Below are 15678 nucleotides of genomic sequence, written 5' to 3' on the forward strand. Positions count from 1 at the left end.
ATGTAAGATTTGAGGTTTTCACAGCGGTGAGTATGAAGACTTCTGTCTTCTGGGTTGTTGTGTCGTGTAGTATGGTCGATGTTAACCAACGTTTCAGAGGTCATTCTGCCTCCGTCATCAGGGCGATGAGTATGAAGATTTCTGTCTTCTGGGTTGTTGCGCTGTGTAGTCTGGTCGATGTTAACCAACGTTTCAGAGGTCATACTGCCTCCGTCATCAGAGTATGAAGATTTCTGTCTTCTGGGTTGTCGCGCTGTGTAGTCTGGTCGATGTTAACCAACGTTTCAGAGGTCATACTGCCTCCGTCATCAGAGTATGAAGATTTCTGTCTTCTGGGTTATTGCGCTGTGTAGTCTCGTCGATGTTTGCCAACGTTTCAGAGGTCATACTGCCTCCGTCATCAGAGTATGAAGATTTCTGTCTTCTGGGTTGTTGCGCTTTGTAGTCTCGTCGATGTTTGCCAACGTTTCAGAGGTCATACTGCCTCCGTCATCAGAGTATGAAGATTTCTGTCTTCTGGGTTGTTGCGCTGTGTAGTCTGGTCGATGTTAACCAACGTTTCAGAGGTCATACTGCCTCCGTCATCAGAGTATGAAGATTTCTGTCTTCTGGGTTGTTGCGCTGTGTAGTCTCGTCGATGTTTGCCAACGTTTCAGAGGTCATACTGCCTCCGTCATCAGAGTATGAAGATTTCTGTCTTCTGGGTTGTTGCGCTGTGTAGTCTGGTCGATCTTAACCAACGTTTCAGAGGTCATACTGCCTCCGTCATCAGGGCGATGAGTATGAAGATTTCTGTCTTCTGGGTTGTTGCGCTGTGTAGTCTGGCCTATGTTAACCAACGTTTCAGAGGTCATACTGCCTCCGTCATCAGGGCGATGAATATTTCCCTGATGACGTAGGCAGTATGACCTCTGAAACGTTGGTAAACATCGACCAAACTACACGGCGTAACAACCCAGAAGAGAGAAATCTTCGTAGGCTGTTTACTTTGTAGGTCGGAAAATACTCCTTATTTTATATCATCTTATTGAATTATCAACATAACTCGCATGGATTTTAATAATGCAGAAAACAAAATTAAGTTTCTCCGTCTGCTTGCCCGCCTTTACAAATCTCTCCACTCTGGGTTAATACAGACAACATAAAGCATGCCAATAAAAGAAGTTCTCTGCGGAACGAACGGTAATATGTACGCTGATAAATTATTATACTTGAGTGCATGCAGACGGTACGAGAAATGGATAATTTTAGTAAAAAATTACGTATACTAGCAGAAGCAAATGAAATTTGCTCTGAAAGGGGCATTTAGACAACAAAGCAGGAGAGTCGAAACTTTGTCCTAACTCGGAGGACGCGGGCCGACATTGTCCGTCCAGCAGAATTATTATAATATGTGATCTGCTTTTCTGAAACTAACAAGGTCGGATGAGACATTGACTGGAAAGTTTGTTTAATATCAATTAACTTCTAGATTAACGACGTTATGTTGATAATTTATAAGTTTAAGTTCAAATAGGTTACGTAGTTAACTTACAGATGGTCTCTCCAGCATAGCATACAATTATTGTGAGGTAGGAGCTGGTCTTAGCAGGCTATCCTAAATACAGACCGGTTAGCACTCACTTGAGTAAATTAAATTTAATAAATTCGGTCTGTTCTTCTGTAATATTCTCTTCGCTATTAGTCGTGTTTCCAAATGTTTTTCTAGCATCTTGCTTTAAACAAGTAGGCTGCAATAGTTACCTTTATTTTTAAAAAAAAGATAATTGAAATTAACAATATTCTTCAAAATAATGTCTTCGTTCTTCGTAGAAGTTACACATAAGGTCTACTTTCACAGTAAAACAAGCTTTAAATGCAGCCTTATTGATTTACTTCATGGAATACAGCCGTTTTTTGATAAACTGTTAATTGCTCAGATAATCAAGAATATCTCCGACGGTTCATTATCGTGTTCGTAAGAACCCGACACTGGTCCCTACCTACCGACTATTTATCAGTCCATACTCACAAGCCCTATTTTATTAAGATCCACTTTAAATTATTTTTTCATCTGTAGCCTACCTGGGTCTCCCAAGTAGTTCTATTCCATGAGATTTCCCGGTTAAAATGTTAACTACGTGCGTTTCTCATCTATCCCACTGTTGCTTAATAGTAAACTGCGTTCATGTTCGTTTTTAAATAAATTCTGTCTATCCAAAGCGTCTATAAGCGAACTTCGTATCTACGTATATGCCATTTGCCTTCACCGGCGGTTTCAGAAAGTCGTAATTCTTAACCAAAGTTCTTCTACGACGATTCTGCAGAAGACTATTTATTTATCTAAAAATATATAACTGTGATTCCTATTGACTGACCTCTTACAGCCTTTCAAGACATTTGTTCGTTTCTTTTTTGTTTCAGATTTGTCCCAAAGACGCAACGAATTTATGGGGATGTGACAGGCTCTCACAGACGTACAACGACGAATCGACGAAGGCTTAATAATTGAAATGTAATGCTCAACTTCTATTTTGTAATACAAGATGTTCTATTTATTTTTATTTTAATGTATTAATTATTTCAGTCTAAACTCCCTACGCTCTCCGTAATTTTTTATCCCAAAAATAGCTTTTAAAGTGATTATTACGAGTCGCTCCTTCAAGTTCTGCGATTTTCCAATCGAGATTTGAACGGGGCTGCATCTCGGGCGCGGTCTGCCAGAGACATCTATATTTTAAAGTGGCCTTTTATCGACAGGGTATGAGATACTCGGTGACTAAAATCCGAACAGCTTTCTTCAAACATTATAAACTCTGTACCGGAGTGCACATAAAAACATACATTTCCTTTGCAGAGCGTAATTCCGGGGATGTCCCGTGATCGCACAGTTTCAATGCTGTTTTACAAAATTTTAAATTGCTTTTATTTCGATGCTGCATAATCTGTTTCTATCCGTAGCTTCACAGCTTTCAAAAGCGAGACGTGGATGTTGCCGTGTTCCACTTCGTTTTGCTATCCTTAACAGGAACGCACTTTTCGATTGGCCGATCCGTCATCCAAGAACTACTTTCAAATGTTTCGATAGGTTTATAGTTTCATAAATTAGTTCTGAATTGAAACTCGTTAGAGACGATAGCAGATTAACTAAGTTGTTATACAGGCTGTACCATTTAAAATGCAACCCAATAACAACCAAGATAAAGCTGTTCAGAGATTTAAATTTGCCAACAAATCCGAGCTCCTTTAATAAAGTTTGCACACTTCTCAGTGAAAAGCACTGATAAGCCAACCACGCTTTTCAGTAAGACAGATGTTCGGATGCTAGAGTTGATCTTTACCTCTCCCCCTGGGATAATTCTTCTCGGAAGAAGTTAAAACTTTTCCTGATCGAAGATAGAGCAGAAGCTGAACCAGTCAAATTCCCTGCATTTCATCTCTTAATTTCTCAGGATTATGTGACGTTTCCATACGAGGATGCGATAAATGAATAGTTTTAACTGATGTGCCATCACAGTTCATGCATCGTTAAACGCGAGTTAACTCCGTGCCGCAGAGGTTTTATTTAGTGCGTACTTTAGGTCCCTAATTCCAGAATAAAACTGTGCATTCCGACTGTATTTCTGCGTGTTGAAAGTGTACAAAGTTAATAACCTTGAACTTAAGTCCTCCTTTCAATCACGGCGATGAAGTTGTCTTCCGGTTCGTAACGCTGGATTTAGATGTAAGTTGATGCCAGTGTTTCGGAGGAATATACTGTCTTTATCCCTGAAGATGGAGGCTGTGATTTCTTCTGAAACATTGATTTGTAACTACAAGTCTACACAGTATTACGAGCCATAAGACAAACGTCGATAAGGTTTGAAAGTTTTAAATATTTAGTTTACTAGTTTTAAATTTGCATTATATTCACTGCTTATACAAAAATGTAACTGTTATCCTTTAGTTTTGAAAATTATGTTTATTTAAAATTTAATAATGCAGAATAACCAGTTAATCTCAAATGTTTAATTTATTGATGTGTCAGTTGTTTGAAAGCGATGTAAATAATATATTTGTCTTATTTTACATTTTTCTTTTCAGTTTATACGGAAATTAAACTTTCATCACACATCAGTTACTAAATATGGCATGAAACTAATCAGTTTTGCGATCGTCATCGTAGTAGAAATTAAAAAAAGAAAACTATTTTATTCTGCGTCTGTAAAAATAACGCGAGAAGAAATTAATCATAAACAAATATTTTTGTCATCTTTACATCTGTGAACGAGAATCATACAAACTGAAATTCACGACCGCAACTGGGGTCGAATTTTGTATAGAACGCAGCCAACAATTGTATATTTCTCTCCAGAGGGCAGCAGCTTACCGAAAATTACGTATCTAATTTCTCCGCGAGAGGGAGAGGGGTGGAAGTACATCCGTTGTGAACGCCAAGTACACCTTCCCCTTCACCGGTTTCCCATGATTCCACGCTAGAAGCTGTTTTAGTAGAATTCTACCGCAGACTTCCTGTGCGTGAGAATAAGAAAGTGTTCGGTAGAAGTTTTCTGCGTTTGACGGACGTTAAAACTGGTGTGCGTCAGATGAACGTTTTAATATGAAGTCACACTCATTGTGTCATCGAGCGTGTGTTTCGGTAGTGGTTTATGTTAAATTGCTTTGAAGGTGAATGAAGTAAATTTAACCTTGAAGTGAAATCGCATTTTTTGCCAGACTTCAGGATGGACCAGTTGCACCAACTTCTTGCCATCGTACACCCTGATACGGCGAAACTGAAGCAACAGATGGAAAGTAAGGTATTGTTTTTAATTAGGATATATGTAATTATTTTACTTGCTTCGGATAAGGCACACGCGATTAGATTTTTTCATTTATAAGCAAGAATCCCAGGCCCATGTGTTATGTTCAGTCTCTGCTTTTGCGCATTACGCAGTGCGCACAGCCTGTAGGAAAATTGCCGTACCAGAAACGAAGAATTTAATTTAATTTAAATATTTTATCGCAGAAGTATGTTAATGAACACAGTCTTTCTTTTTGTCCTAACCCACAATGTCAAAACTTAGTAATTTTTGGTATTTTTCGTATTTTGAACACACCACGTTAAAGCAGTTTAATGATCAAGATTAAGGTTATATTATCTTTTTATTATAGAATTGAAATTGTGGGTGTGGGGGTAAGTTTTTATGTTCCGTCATAGCTTCAGAACGGATTTATTTATTGATTCCACGGGAAGAGAATGTATAGAGGTCAAAACTACGAAAAACAGTCCCGAATGAAGTTTCGGTGAGGGCGGTTCTTGCAGCTCCAAAATTCAGCACGATAGAGTAATGGGACCAGTACTAATTTGTTTCTTTTGCTGGTTCGTGCTAACTTATGGGAGTATTAATTTCCTTTCTCGGAGAGAACGTCTGAGGTTAAAACACCAAAATGTATGTTTCATCGTATTGCTTTTGTAACTGTTACATTTCGTAATACTGGCTTACATATACACCCTTTACTTCAATACGCACCGTAGCCATCTTGACAACCCAATTTTCACAAAAGCTGCGTACAATTATGGTTCTAAAGCACTTTACAGTTCTTACAGAAGACAATGGAGGAAACTAGGACACACTTTTGTTCAGCTTCTCTTTGCTTTCGGTTTCGTTTTCTTTTCATTCCTAGTTTTTAGACACAGGGAAAATAATTTCTTGACAATAAAGTAGAACACTGCCATGACGACAGCTACGGCCAGAAATAGCACAGCTATGACATCTAGTAGCAAATACTGGTACCACGCAAGCTCAATTGCCGCAGAACGCAAGTGTGGCGCTCCGCCGTGTCGTACTGCATACTCCGTCCAGAAGATGGCAGTGTCTAACGGGGAGAGAGGTCGATCGTTCAATGCCTTTTGAATACGTAATGCGTTTTCCTTGTAGCTGTAACAGTAATAATAGAAAGAGTAAATGTGGGTGTATTAACACGGTCTTCAGCTGTTTCAAATTGTATTCGGATGCATGAGTTTCAAATGTCAGTCACTTACTAGGTAAACTGTTTTCTTCTTTCTTCAAATTCTCCAAGCACATGCATTGCTACCAATTTGTATGCAATAAATTTACCAGTCAAATTATCAACAACTATAATTCGTAGCTTCGCTAAAGTACTTTCGGAAAAGTTTCATCAAGTTATTTTGTGGCTCGTCTGGATAGACATGGAAAGCATACTTAGATATACATTCATTACAGCGTCAATAAAAAGGGATCATTATGATCAAAGATGACGCCATGCGCGTAGTTCAGTTCAGTTCAGTTCAGTTCAGTTGGGTGCATCTACTTTACACCCACGCACACTCGGACCGCTCGCTACGACAGTGAGAGTGTGAATGGGCCGCTTTTGTCACAAAAGCAGCTTACATTCTCACTTGAACTTTTTCTGTTGAGCTAACATACCTAGGATTTTCCAAAACTTCCTTGAGAGATGACAGAACTGTAGATTTGGATATCGTGTGGTAGTCGAGGGTGACGGCTATGCCTTGTAACACGTACGACCTGACGTTGTGAAACTGATCGCCGAACAAGGGGATCCCTACCATTGGGACTCCACTGTATGCAGCTTCCGTAGTGCCCATAAGACCACCGTGTGTGACGAACAATCTGACGTTCGGATGACCTGGAACAGAGGTCAAGGTTACAGTTAGCCCACAAGACTGCCGATAGAGTATTATTATAGATACACACAAACAGTTTGTGGCTAGGAATGACAGAGATGAGAAATATGTAAAACATTTTGTAGAACATTGTATAGAAAAATTATCTTAAAATCGAAGTTAAATTTTTTTTTCTGTTATCGTACATCATTACATTAAGTGGCACGATGTCAGTACAATTTCGTGCGGTTGTCATTACTGGTTGTAAGAAATCAGAAGTACAAGCGCAATGTTGTCCCCAGTGGCATACCGTCCATACGAAATTTAATCAAGATCAATCCTCCGGTTCTTAAGTTGAAACATATGAACAAACAAACAGACTGACAGACACAATAAGAGCTTCTCGCCTTCATTTTATGCTCTGAAGTGGCCGGCGGCAGTGGACACGCGATCTGAGGCATGGTCCTCGTGCGCCTGGCCGCTGCGACCATGGGTTCGAGTCCCACTCAAGGCATGGATGTTTGTCCGCGTCTTTCTGTGTTTGTTTAGGTAGAGGCCTTGCGTCGGGCTGATCACTCATCCAAGGAGTCCTACCATCGTCCTAATAAGATCAATTGAATAAATATAAAAATCTCGACACCTACGGTTAAAAGAAGATGAGAGATATGAAGTGATCTAGTTTTAAGTTGAAATGGCTCGACAATTTTTAGTAAAATTCTTTAGTATATTTAATAAAAATCAGCTCTTTAAATTTTTGTTTTGTTGCATGCGTTCGGATGGACCAAGCGATTTTAATACGCATTTCACAGGAATATGAAGACGCCTAACTGGAAACAGCGATGGAATAAAACTACGCAGAATATCCTCAACTCTGTGTTACTTCAAACTATAAAACAGGAGAGTAGGCCTACTTCATTTTGCATGTTTATGCCTAAATGGTTTAGAGGTTATCGGCTGACATTGGTCTACGCGTATATGTACAGATAATATAAAAATTACTTTTAACGAAGTATGGTTGAAAGGTGTGTACTGGATTCAGTATATACCAGTGAGGGATTCTGTCAACTTCGTAATGAACCTGTCAGCTTAGCAAAAAGTACCCTATACCTCTACAACGTATGGGATCGTGTGCACACGAGTACATAATTTAATTGAACTCTGACTATATCTTCAATGATGTAGTGAGTTTAGAAATTTAATTAAGATCCAGTGTGTATTTATTTATTTATTTGTAGTGTTCTGTCTGACGACAGGTCCATATGAACAGGATCCTTCCATCCTTTTCTCGGACTGGGACCTGTTCATATACGTTCTTGGCAGATGATCCAGAAGTGGTTTGCCATTGCCTTCTTCTGTGTGAGTGTGAATGGAGTAATTGTTGGGATGCCACGGAGAAACCGGGGAAGCCCCCGGAGGAAAACTCCCGTGTTGCCTAGACCACGGCCTTGCCCAAGACAAGTTATAAATTCGGGCACCGCCGGGAATCGAACCCGGGACCCCGGGATTACAAGGCCAGCGTTCCGCTAGACCACCGGTGTGTATGCACTAGTGAAAATAATTACCCAGAACGTCCATCTGAGGCAACCACTTGACTATCTTAACGTTCTTAGGCTGTCCTGGAAGCGTGTCTCCCTCCCACTTCCAGAGCACTCGCTGTGGAAGCTCTGAAAATGCCTGTACGAATGCATCACGCTTGTCAGGTGGGAACGTATCAGCTTTAACTGAAGACCCAAGGCTGAATATTACAACGCCATGCTTTGCTCCATCAATGAACTCCTTCAGATCCTGTGAAATAAGATGTGTTCATTGAATAACACTCGTTGAGGAAAGCTGAAATTAAAATTTACTTAAAGGCAATAATTATAATTAGACCTCGCTGTTTCGTGAGAGTATAGGCATATGTGAGTGTGTGTAAGTCTTAGTACTAAAATAAGGTACATATGGCTAATATATACGTATTTCATTATGAATAAAAGTAAATTAAAAACCCATTAGATACTAAACTGATGGGATAATTGAAGGTACTTTGGTGGGATTTTAATTAAACTTTTAGTTTATTTCCTTTTGTGAAACAAACTTAAAAATACCGTCTTCGTGTCGCATCTGTGCACACAGACAGTTAATTGTACTGATGAGAATTCTGTAAGGTGCACGTGTTACGCACATGTGTAAATGTGATGACGAATGACAGATAAGTTGAAATCAACATTAACGATGACTACAAAGATATACTAATTTAAAGATAATAAATAGATGTAATGTGTAAATATAAATAATAGTAAAAGGGGTAGCATCACACTAATTTCTTTTTTTGGTAATAAATTTAAAAGGGACAGTAAAATTTAAAACAAACTTGGCCTGTCATAGTGTAAATATGAAAGGAAGCAAATAAGTAAATATAACAACGAACATGAAAGCGGCGCTGTGTTAATCTGCATCAACATGCAGCTCGCTCACAGATGCGTTAAGATCGGCTTAGCGTGTTATCGTTGTACCAGAAATAAATTATGCTTTCCGAAAAAGAAATATAAAGATCAAGTCTATTAAAGCGAACACTCATTAACTGAACGTTAGTAAAACAATTGTTTAGTGATCGGTATTATCTATACCAGTGGTATTCAACCTGGGGTACGCGAAGACATCTTAGGGGGTACGTGAAATTTAAAAAAATATATTATTTTATGATAAACACTGGATAATCAGTAATGTAATTTATTTGATTTATTTTAGATGTAGAGAATATAGTATGTATAACTTCAATTATACACCAATAAGTTTGGGGGTACAAAGTTATAGAGAAATTATATCTGGGATACGCGAACAAAAAACGTTGAATACCACTGATCTATACCATATTAAAACAGTCACATGTTAAGTTATTAAACATATAATGGTATAAACGTTCGTCTGCTGTTTACTGTTCTTAATTAATCATTCTCGTTAATTTTTCCGAAGCTATTTTCTCAAGTACTTGATTGTTCATAATGTACAGTTCACTTTGCATCTATTTAGCTAAATAATTTGACATTAAGTATAAAGTTTCCTTGAAATAATTCTACAGTTTAAACGCCGACTGTGTCTTGAAAAATGTTTACGTAAAAGTCTATAGTTTATTAAGTAACACTGGCACTGCATATGTGAATATTCAGAAACGCGTGACGCAATAATCTTTGGTTGGCCTGTACTTTCAAGGTCAAGACATTCGCTCTGTCATGGGGCAATAGAATGAATACGTGGATGCAGCTACTGAAGATAAATGCAAGTCATGGAGAGACCTTTGTAACGCTTTCTGGGGTGTACAGAAGTCGTCGATACTGGAACGTCTACGTCCAATGAACGGTGAAATGGAAACATTTTGGCAGAAATAAATAACTATTCAATGTATTGTTGTAGCTTTCGCCAGGAGAACAGTAAGTTCAAGAGTCAACGTACACGGTTCCCCGTCGAGATTCGAACATGACGACTCCAGAGCGCGGCAGACGGTTTAGTGCTGCTAGAACCGGCTCGATACGTTAGTTTTAGCGAAATCCCTGAGGAGGATGAGGAAAAAGGAGAAGAAGGAGGAGAAGTAGAAGAAGAAGAAAGAGGAGAAGGAGGAGAAGAATAAGAAGGAGGAGAAGGAGAAGGAGAAGAATAATAATTAGGAGGAGGAGATGAAGAAGGAGGAGGAGGAGTAGGCGGAGGAGAAGGAGAAGAATAAGAAGGAGGAGGAGTAGGCGGAGGAGAAGAAGGAGAAGAAGGAGGAGAAGGGGGAGAAGGAGGAGAAGAAGAAGGAGGAGGAGGAGGTGATGGTGATGACTGTTGATAGATTGTGTAAAAATGTGAAATTATTGTTCGTAAATGTCGCTTACCTTGGAAAGTTTGTGCTCCGGCGGCTGCAAGTGTATTCCGCCCACTTCCACAATATTGGGGAGTAGGGGTCGCGGCTGGTTGAGAGAAAAATGACTGTTGACCAGCAACAGACTCGTATTCTTCGCGATTTCTGACAGAGGAGGCAACGACTCTCCGAAGTACTTTTTGGCGAGTTCGTTTGCGGGTCTATCGAACACGAACTTATAGACCAACTTGAGGCCTTCCTGGTACAGCACGTTTATAACTCTCTCTGGGAATGTCATCCGGTTTCCATGGTACAGAAAGTGATTTCCCATGTAGGATGGGTTATCAGGGTTGCCGAATCTTGCATATGCCCAAGGCATCATAACCGAAGAACTCAAAGCAATAAAAGGCGTATGTTGTCTGTAAACATATCCCAAAAGGCAATCCGTATTGAAGAGTTCAGTGACTATCAGATCAAACTTCTCATTTGCTGCAACGAATTTCTTCATCGCTGGGAACTCCATGGTGTTTTTACAGTTGTCGTAACCAATGTGTGCCAGGAAACTGATCGTGGTGTAGACATGCCCTGTGGCTACAGTGTCCAGAGGCACCTGATTTACATATTCTGGCATCGAGCCGACGAGACTGATGTCTCTGTAATTAGGAATTGGAGTTTTCTGAGGGAAGTGGCTAATCATTGTCACCTGATGACCTTTAGCGGCCAGACCCTTCATCAGAGCCTCTGCCATGAAGAAATGACTCTTCGCGGTGTGAGGGAACAGACATAGAATCTTGTAAGAATCTGTTACGTGCGAGATACCTGTGAGTATCACCATCAGTGTTAGCCATTGCAATGACATGGCGACTGTCGATGTGTCCTCAACGCAGAAACCTACAAAATAAAAGATGGAGACTTACGTAAATGTTAAACAACAGACGTGTGTAATAGGAAATCGAAGACTGATATCAAGTTGGATTTTGGGGAGGGGCTTGTGGGGTTTCAGGGAAATTGGACTGTCAGGATCATGTTTAGTGACGAACTTTTATATTAATTTTCCCTCCCACCTACTTTATAATTCATTATTTATAGTCGTGTAATCATACCTCACGCCACTGTAGTTGACACAAAATTAATTCAACTTCTTATAAGAAACCAGGAGGTCCGTTATCACACTCACAAGTGACCGCCTTGTGTCAAATTTCGTAACATACTGTTTATATGCGGTAGGGAGTAGTTCCCCCACGCCTAATCCCCAATCTGCGCTACAGGGAAATAAATTATTACGCTTATCTGTTTTGACAAATATGCGTTATTAGTTTTCAAATCCTGGTGGGTGGAATGAAATATGGAAGATCTCGCAGGTCTAAAATGTTAATCCCAAATGTTTTACATCAGATTAAAACAATCTAAAGTGCGATTAGGTGTGTTGTAACAGAATTGTATCTTCAATAAATTAACATATAAAACGAGGGGCGACAAAAAACTGATTTTGGTAATATTAATGAGACATGGCAACCATGTTAAATGTAAATGTCTGTTTCAATTGTATGCAACAGATGTAGAGTAGCGTAACAGGATATTTACAGTCGACTCGTCTGTACGGAACAGTTGATACAGGTTATTTTAGAATGTTTACAGTAGATATTAATAACCGAATAGGAAAGAACCACTTGAGGTAATCACAACATATTAAGGATAGATATTAAGATGGTACCCGTATATTTTGTTAACGTGAATGAAAAAATCAACTGACACGACCATAAATGTAATGGAAAGAATAATTTGAATTTTAAATATATAGAACTTTTTAGGCTAGATGGCATAATCCATGATGATGAAGAATCCAGCTCATCTAATAAGAGTGCTTAATAATCCTAAATCGAGGAGAGGTTAAAGTTTTCTTATGGACAGAAAACTGATAAGCTTCAAAGATAAAAACTGCCTTCAAGTGCAATGTTGACCCATATGTGGAACCCGAAATCTTTTATCGATATGTAAAGACAATCGAACGAGATTAGATGATGAGATCTGGTTCAATTAAATTTTCGGGGAGAGGAAATTTATAAAAATTGTACTGTGGAAAATTTTCATTCGAGATAAGCTACCGAAACAAGAACAATATAAACTTCCGTGTGTTGTAGATTATTTCAGGACCAGGGACAACTTTACCTGAAACTAAGATTGGAAGACCATTCGGAAGATTTAGGAGCAAATGGAAGAGATTTTGAGAGGGTTTAAAGTGGATTCATCAGAAGATTGCTGTCTTCTATGTTGTTGAACCGTGTAGTCTGGCAGATGTTCACCGTTTCCCAGAAGACAGAATTCACCGTCGTGAAAACCTCAAATCCTACATGGATTCATCAGACTAAGAACGCAAGCCTCGTAATTGAGTTTTGTCATTGGAATGGCAATTCGGTTTTTGATAAAGTTTGCGTTATTTTAACCTCATGTTCCGTCCGCAGCTCACATTAGCTCATTTCTAACTTTAGGGGCCCATAAATACCCTGCTACGCCCTACGTATTTATAGTTAATAAATCAAGCTCACCGCTGACGTTTGGACAGAACTGCACTCGTGGTTTTATTCTTAAGCGGTCAGTGCTCTTTGTGACGTCACTGCATACTGCATAGATTTCGTACAAGGACAGCCCCTACAATATTTAGTGTCCACTGCTCATCTGTTTTCGCATGCACATCTGAATTTATTGCAGTAGGGTTAGCTCAAAAAGGTCAGAATACTGTCGCGGCCGTCAACAATAACATCGTTTGTATTTTGTTTTAAATGTTTGCGTGTTCTTTCGAAAAAAATCATAAATAAGAAGATTTCGTGTCTTTTATGTCATCTGTGTACTTGATGTTCAAAACTACTGAACGTATTTCAGTTAAATTTGCTCCGAATTGACGTGACACACTTTCGGTCAGACTTTAATTTGTTTCCTTTTGGAATGGTTCAAGATTACAACCCGATCGCTGCCCTTACAGAATAAAATAACTTATAAAAGTGGAGAACAACAGATCCCAGATAGCATTGTATGTTAAATGGTTTTATTCAAAACCCAAAAATAAGTGGAAAAGATCAACCTTAACCCCTTTGAATTCGAAGCTCATCTGTATAAAATTTAAGAACACATCCGTACCGCAAAGAAAACGCAACTCTTCAGCATTACACATCAATTAGTCAATGTTACTTAACGAAATGTCCCCTCTTTACACTGAAAGTCACATAGAACAACACAACTTACTGTTAAAGCAGCTGGTAAATATAGTTACCACTCCGAATTACAAGGTTAATCACACATCCACTCTGCACAGGGTTTATAATCCAAAAAGTCGGTTATTATGTTTCAAATTACGATTTCTTTTATAATTTGAGGAGAATGGTAGGCTATAAAATGAAAATATGACTGACTAATTAACATCTAGTCAATTATTGTACTGATATAACCTCACAAACGGAACTACATTTCAGTATATTTATAACTTAATGTAATTTATAGTTTTAACCGCACTCTTAAAATCAGTCTCACACGCACAAAGACAATTATTTACAATGCGCCGGTAATTGCTTAAAAATCAGGTTCTCCAGTGTTGCACAACACTACGAGCAGCACATTAACTTACGTGGCTACAGCCAAACGGATCTGCCCCGTACCACAGACTCGCGGCGACTGATTGGCGGGCGGGAAACGGCTCTTGTTTGTATAAGAAAGTCACGTGAAGTACATTCCGCAGAGATTACTCTCGACTCACAAAACTTACTCAAGTACAGTAACTGAAAATTCTCGACGTCAGTGTAAAATCAGTGTTTGTGTCGTCGAGAGTTGTCGGCTTATAAATCGACCACAAACTGCGGTTTGTAGTATTTAGAGATTTAAAATAGATCACCGCCTCTTGTTTACATACATTTTGCAGTCTGTCTTTATAGTCCACGACTGTAATCTTGAGACTTGCAAGGAATGCAGGAAGTCCGAAGCGTAAAAGGCAGATGCTAAAGGTACCATTTGGCTGCACGCGACAGAGACAAGCGACCGAGGCAGGCGACATAGTTACGAGACCGAGACTGGTCGCTTCCTGTCTGCTCTCTGTACAATCGTATGAAGTACAATTACGAGCGCGAGACAAAGACAGACGACAGAGACAAAGCACAGGAGACCGCTCTTGGACCAGTAGTGTCTCGCGACGGGCTCAGGCAGCACGTGTGTTGTTGAGTAAAATAATGGCAGAAATTAAATTTACTGGTGACCAAGATGAGCAATTGGTAGAATTAGTAGCAGAAAACCGACCACTGACCACCGACAGAAAGATCCTTCTTCACGTCTGGTTTTGAATATTGAACTCATAGGTTTTCTTTGTTTCTTTCGCAACAAATAACACAGCAACACATCATCTTCTTCTTCTTCGAGTAACCTTTTTAGAAGCATTTTTGTACTCATTTTTCACAGAATATGTACACGTATGTCTCAACAAAACAAAGAAAACAAATACTTTGCCGCATGTCTCGGTCGTCACCTCAAAAGTGTGTGGCGACAAGCTGCGATGTGTCCGTCTCTGTCGCCTGCCTTGGTGGCTTATCTCTGTCTCGTGCAGCCAAATGGTACCTTAACTTTCCCCCTTCACCCCACCTCCTCACCTCTAAAGTCTCAAGATTACAGTCGCAGACTGTAATTTCATGTATTTTGTTGCCTCTTGAGGCTATAGTAACAAGTTGTAGTACCTGTTTCTGTCGATAGGTGACTCTGCCAACGACGTAATAAAACTTAATTGTATTACGTGATTAAGGAAACGTTATAGAAACTACGTCAATGGCAGGAAAAGTGCTCATTACGAAATCGTGGGACTTCGTTACAGTTATGGCGTGTGGACTGAAAAGTCCGGTTAAATTCACAAAAAATGAAGTAGGCGGCTTTTGTAACCAAATGCACCATTCGTATGTAGCTGTCATGATTACACGACTACGCTGTAAAAAGAATAAGAATATGTATGCTACATAAATATTTATTTCGAAGTATTCACAATTTCAAATGGCTCGAACGTAACAATAAACACAACTTTGCTGAAGAATTCTAGTGTTTAAACACGCCAGAGACACGTACGTCGATTTTGTCGTACTGATCACGAAAATTCTTAAACCACGTCGAGCTTTGGTAGTCATTGATCGGGAGTTCGTATCTCGTACTGGAAATATTCTAAACTGACATTTTCCCTTACTATTTCTAGCGAAATGTTGGAGCACCATCTTAAAAATTTTCCACGACC

At 39.3% G+C, this 15678-nt stretch overlaps 3 protein-coding genes across 7 annotated transcripts in view; 2 read left to right on the plus strand and 1 right to left on the minus strand.

The window, feature by feature from the left end:
* The window catches only part of LOC110840276 (nephrin), a 545495-nt gene extending 542952 nt beyond the window's left edge, over window positions 1–2543 (plus strand). For all 4 annotated transcript variants that reach the window (XM_087357910.1, XM_087357908.1, XM_087357909.1 and 1 more), the window contains one exon: window positions 2404–2543. The gene's annotated coding sequence lies outside the window, so the exon portion shown is untranslated. The remainder of the gene's footprint in view (window positions 1–2403) is intronic.
* A 1663-nt stretch (window positions 2544–4206) lies between these two features.
* Window positions 4207–15678, plus strand: part of LOC110840273 (activating signal cointegrator 1 complex subunit 3) — a 143157-nt gene continuing 131685 nt past the window's right edge. Inside the window, exon 1 of the mRNA XM_022085183.2 lies at window positions 4207–4773. The gene's annotated coding sequence lies outside the window, so the exon portion shown is untranslated. The remainder of the gene's footprint in view (window positions 4774–15678) is intronic.
* On the minus strand, window positions 5413–14146 carry LOC110840274 (UDP-glycosyltransferase UGT5-like). 2 transcript variants are annotated; one of them, XM_022085189.2, is made up of 5 exons: window positions 14044–14146; window positions 10459–11315; window positions 8170–8392; window positions 6411–6630; window positions 5413–5900 (listed from the first exon to the last, which is right to left on the minus strand). In XM_022085189.2, exons 2-5 carry the CDS (start codon window positions 11281–11283, stop codon window positions 5603–5605), a joined length of 1566 nt encoding a protein of 521 aa, XP_021940881.1. In that variant the 5' UTR covers window positions 11284–11315; window positions 14044–14146; the 3' UTR covers window positions 5413–5602. The 2 variants fall into 2 exon arrangements, with proteins under 2 accessions (XP_021940881.1, XP_021940880.1); XM_022085188.2 differs by having other exon boundaries at window positions 13665–14096.

Source organism: Zootermopsis nevadensis, unplaced genomic scaffold (assembly GCF_977971745.1).
Source record: "Zootermopsis nevadensis isolate Lab colony 2312 unplaced genomic scaffold, Znev_1.0 Znev_ptg000029l, whole genome shotgun sequence".
NCBI classification, from domain to species: domain Eukaryota; kingdom Metazoa; phylum Arthropoda; class Insecta; order Blattodea; family Termopsidae; genus Zootermopsis; species Zootermopsis nevadensis.

What these genes read in the sequence shown, in the direction of transcription:
- LOC110840274 (XM_022085189.2), bottom strand. Translation starts at nt 11,283, where the DNA reads ATGTCATTGCAATGGCTAACACTGATGGTGATACTCACAGGTATCTCG. An exon ending in CGGAGCACAAACTTTCCAAG is followed by an intron (nt 8,393 to 10,458) that starts GTAAGCGACATT and finishes CTTATTTCACAG; the next exon opens with GATCTGAAGGAGTTCATTGA. An exon ending in GAAGTTTTGGAAAATCCTAG is followed by an intron (nt 5,901 to 6,410) that starts GTATGTTAGCTC and finishes TTACTGTTACAG; the next exon opens with CTACAAGGAAAACGCATTAC.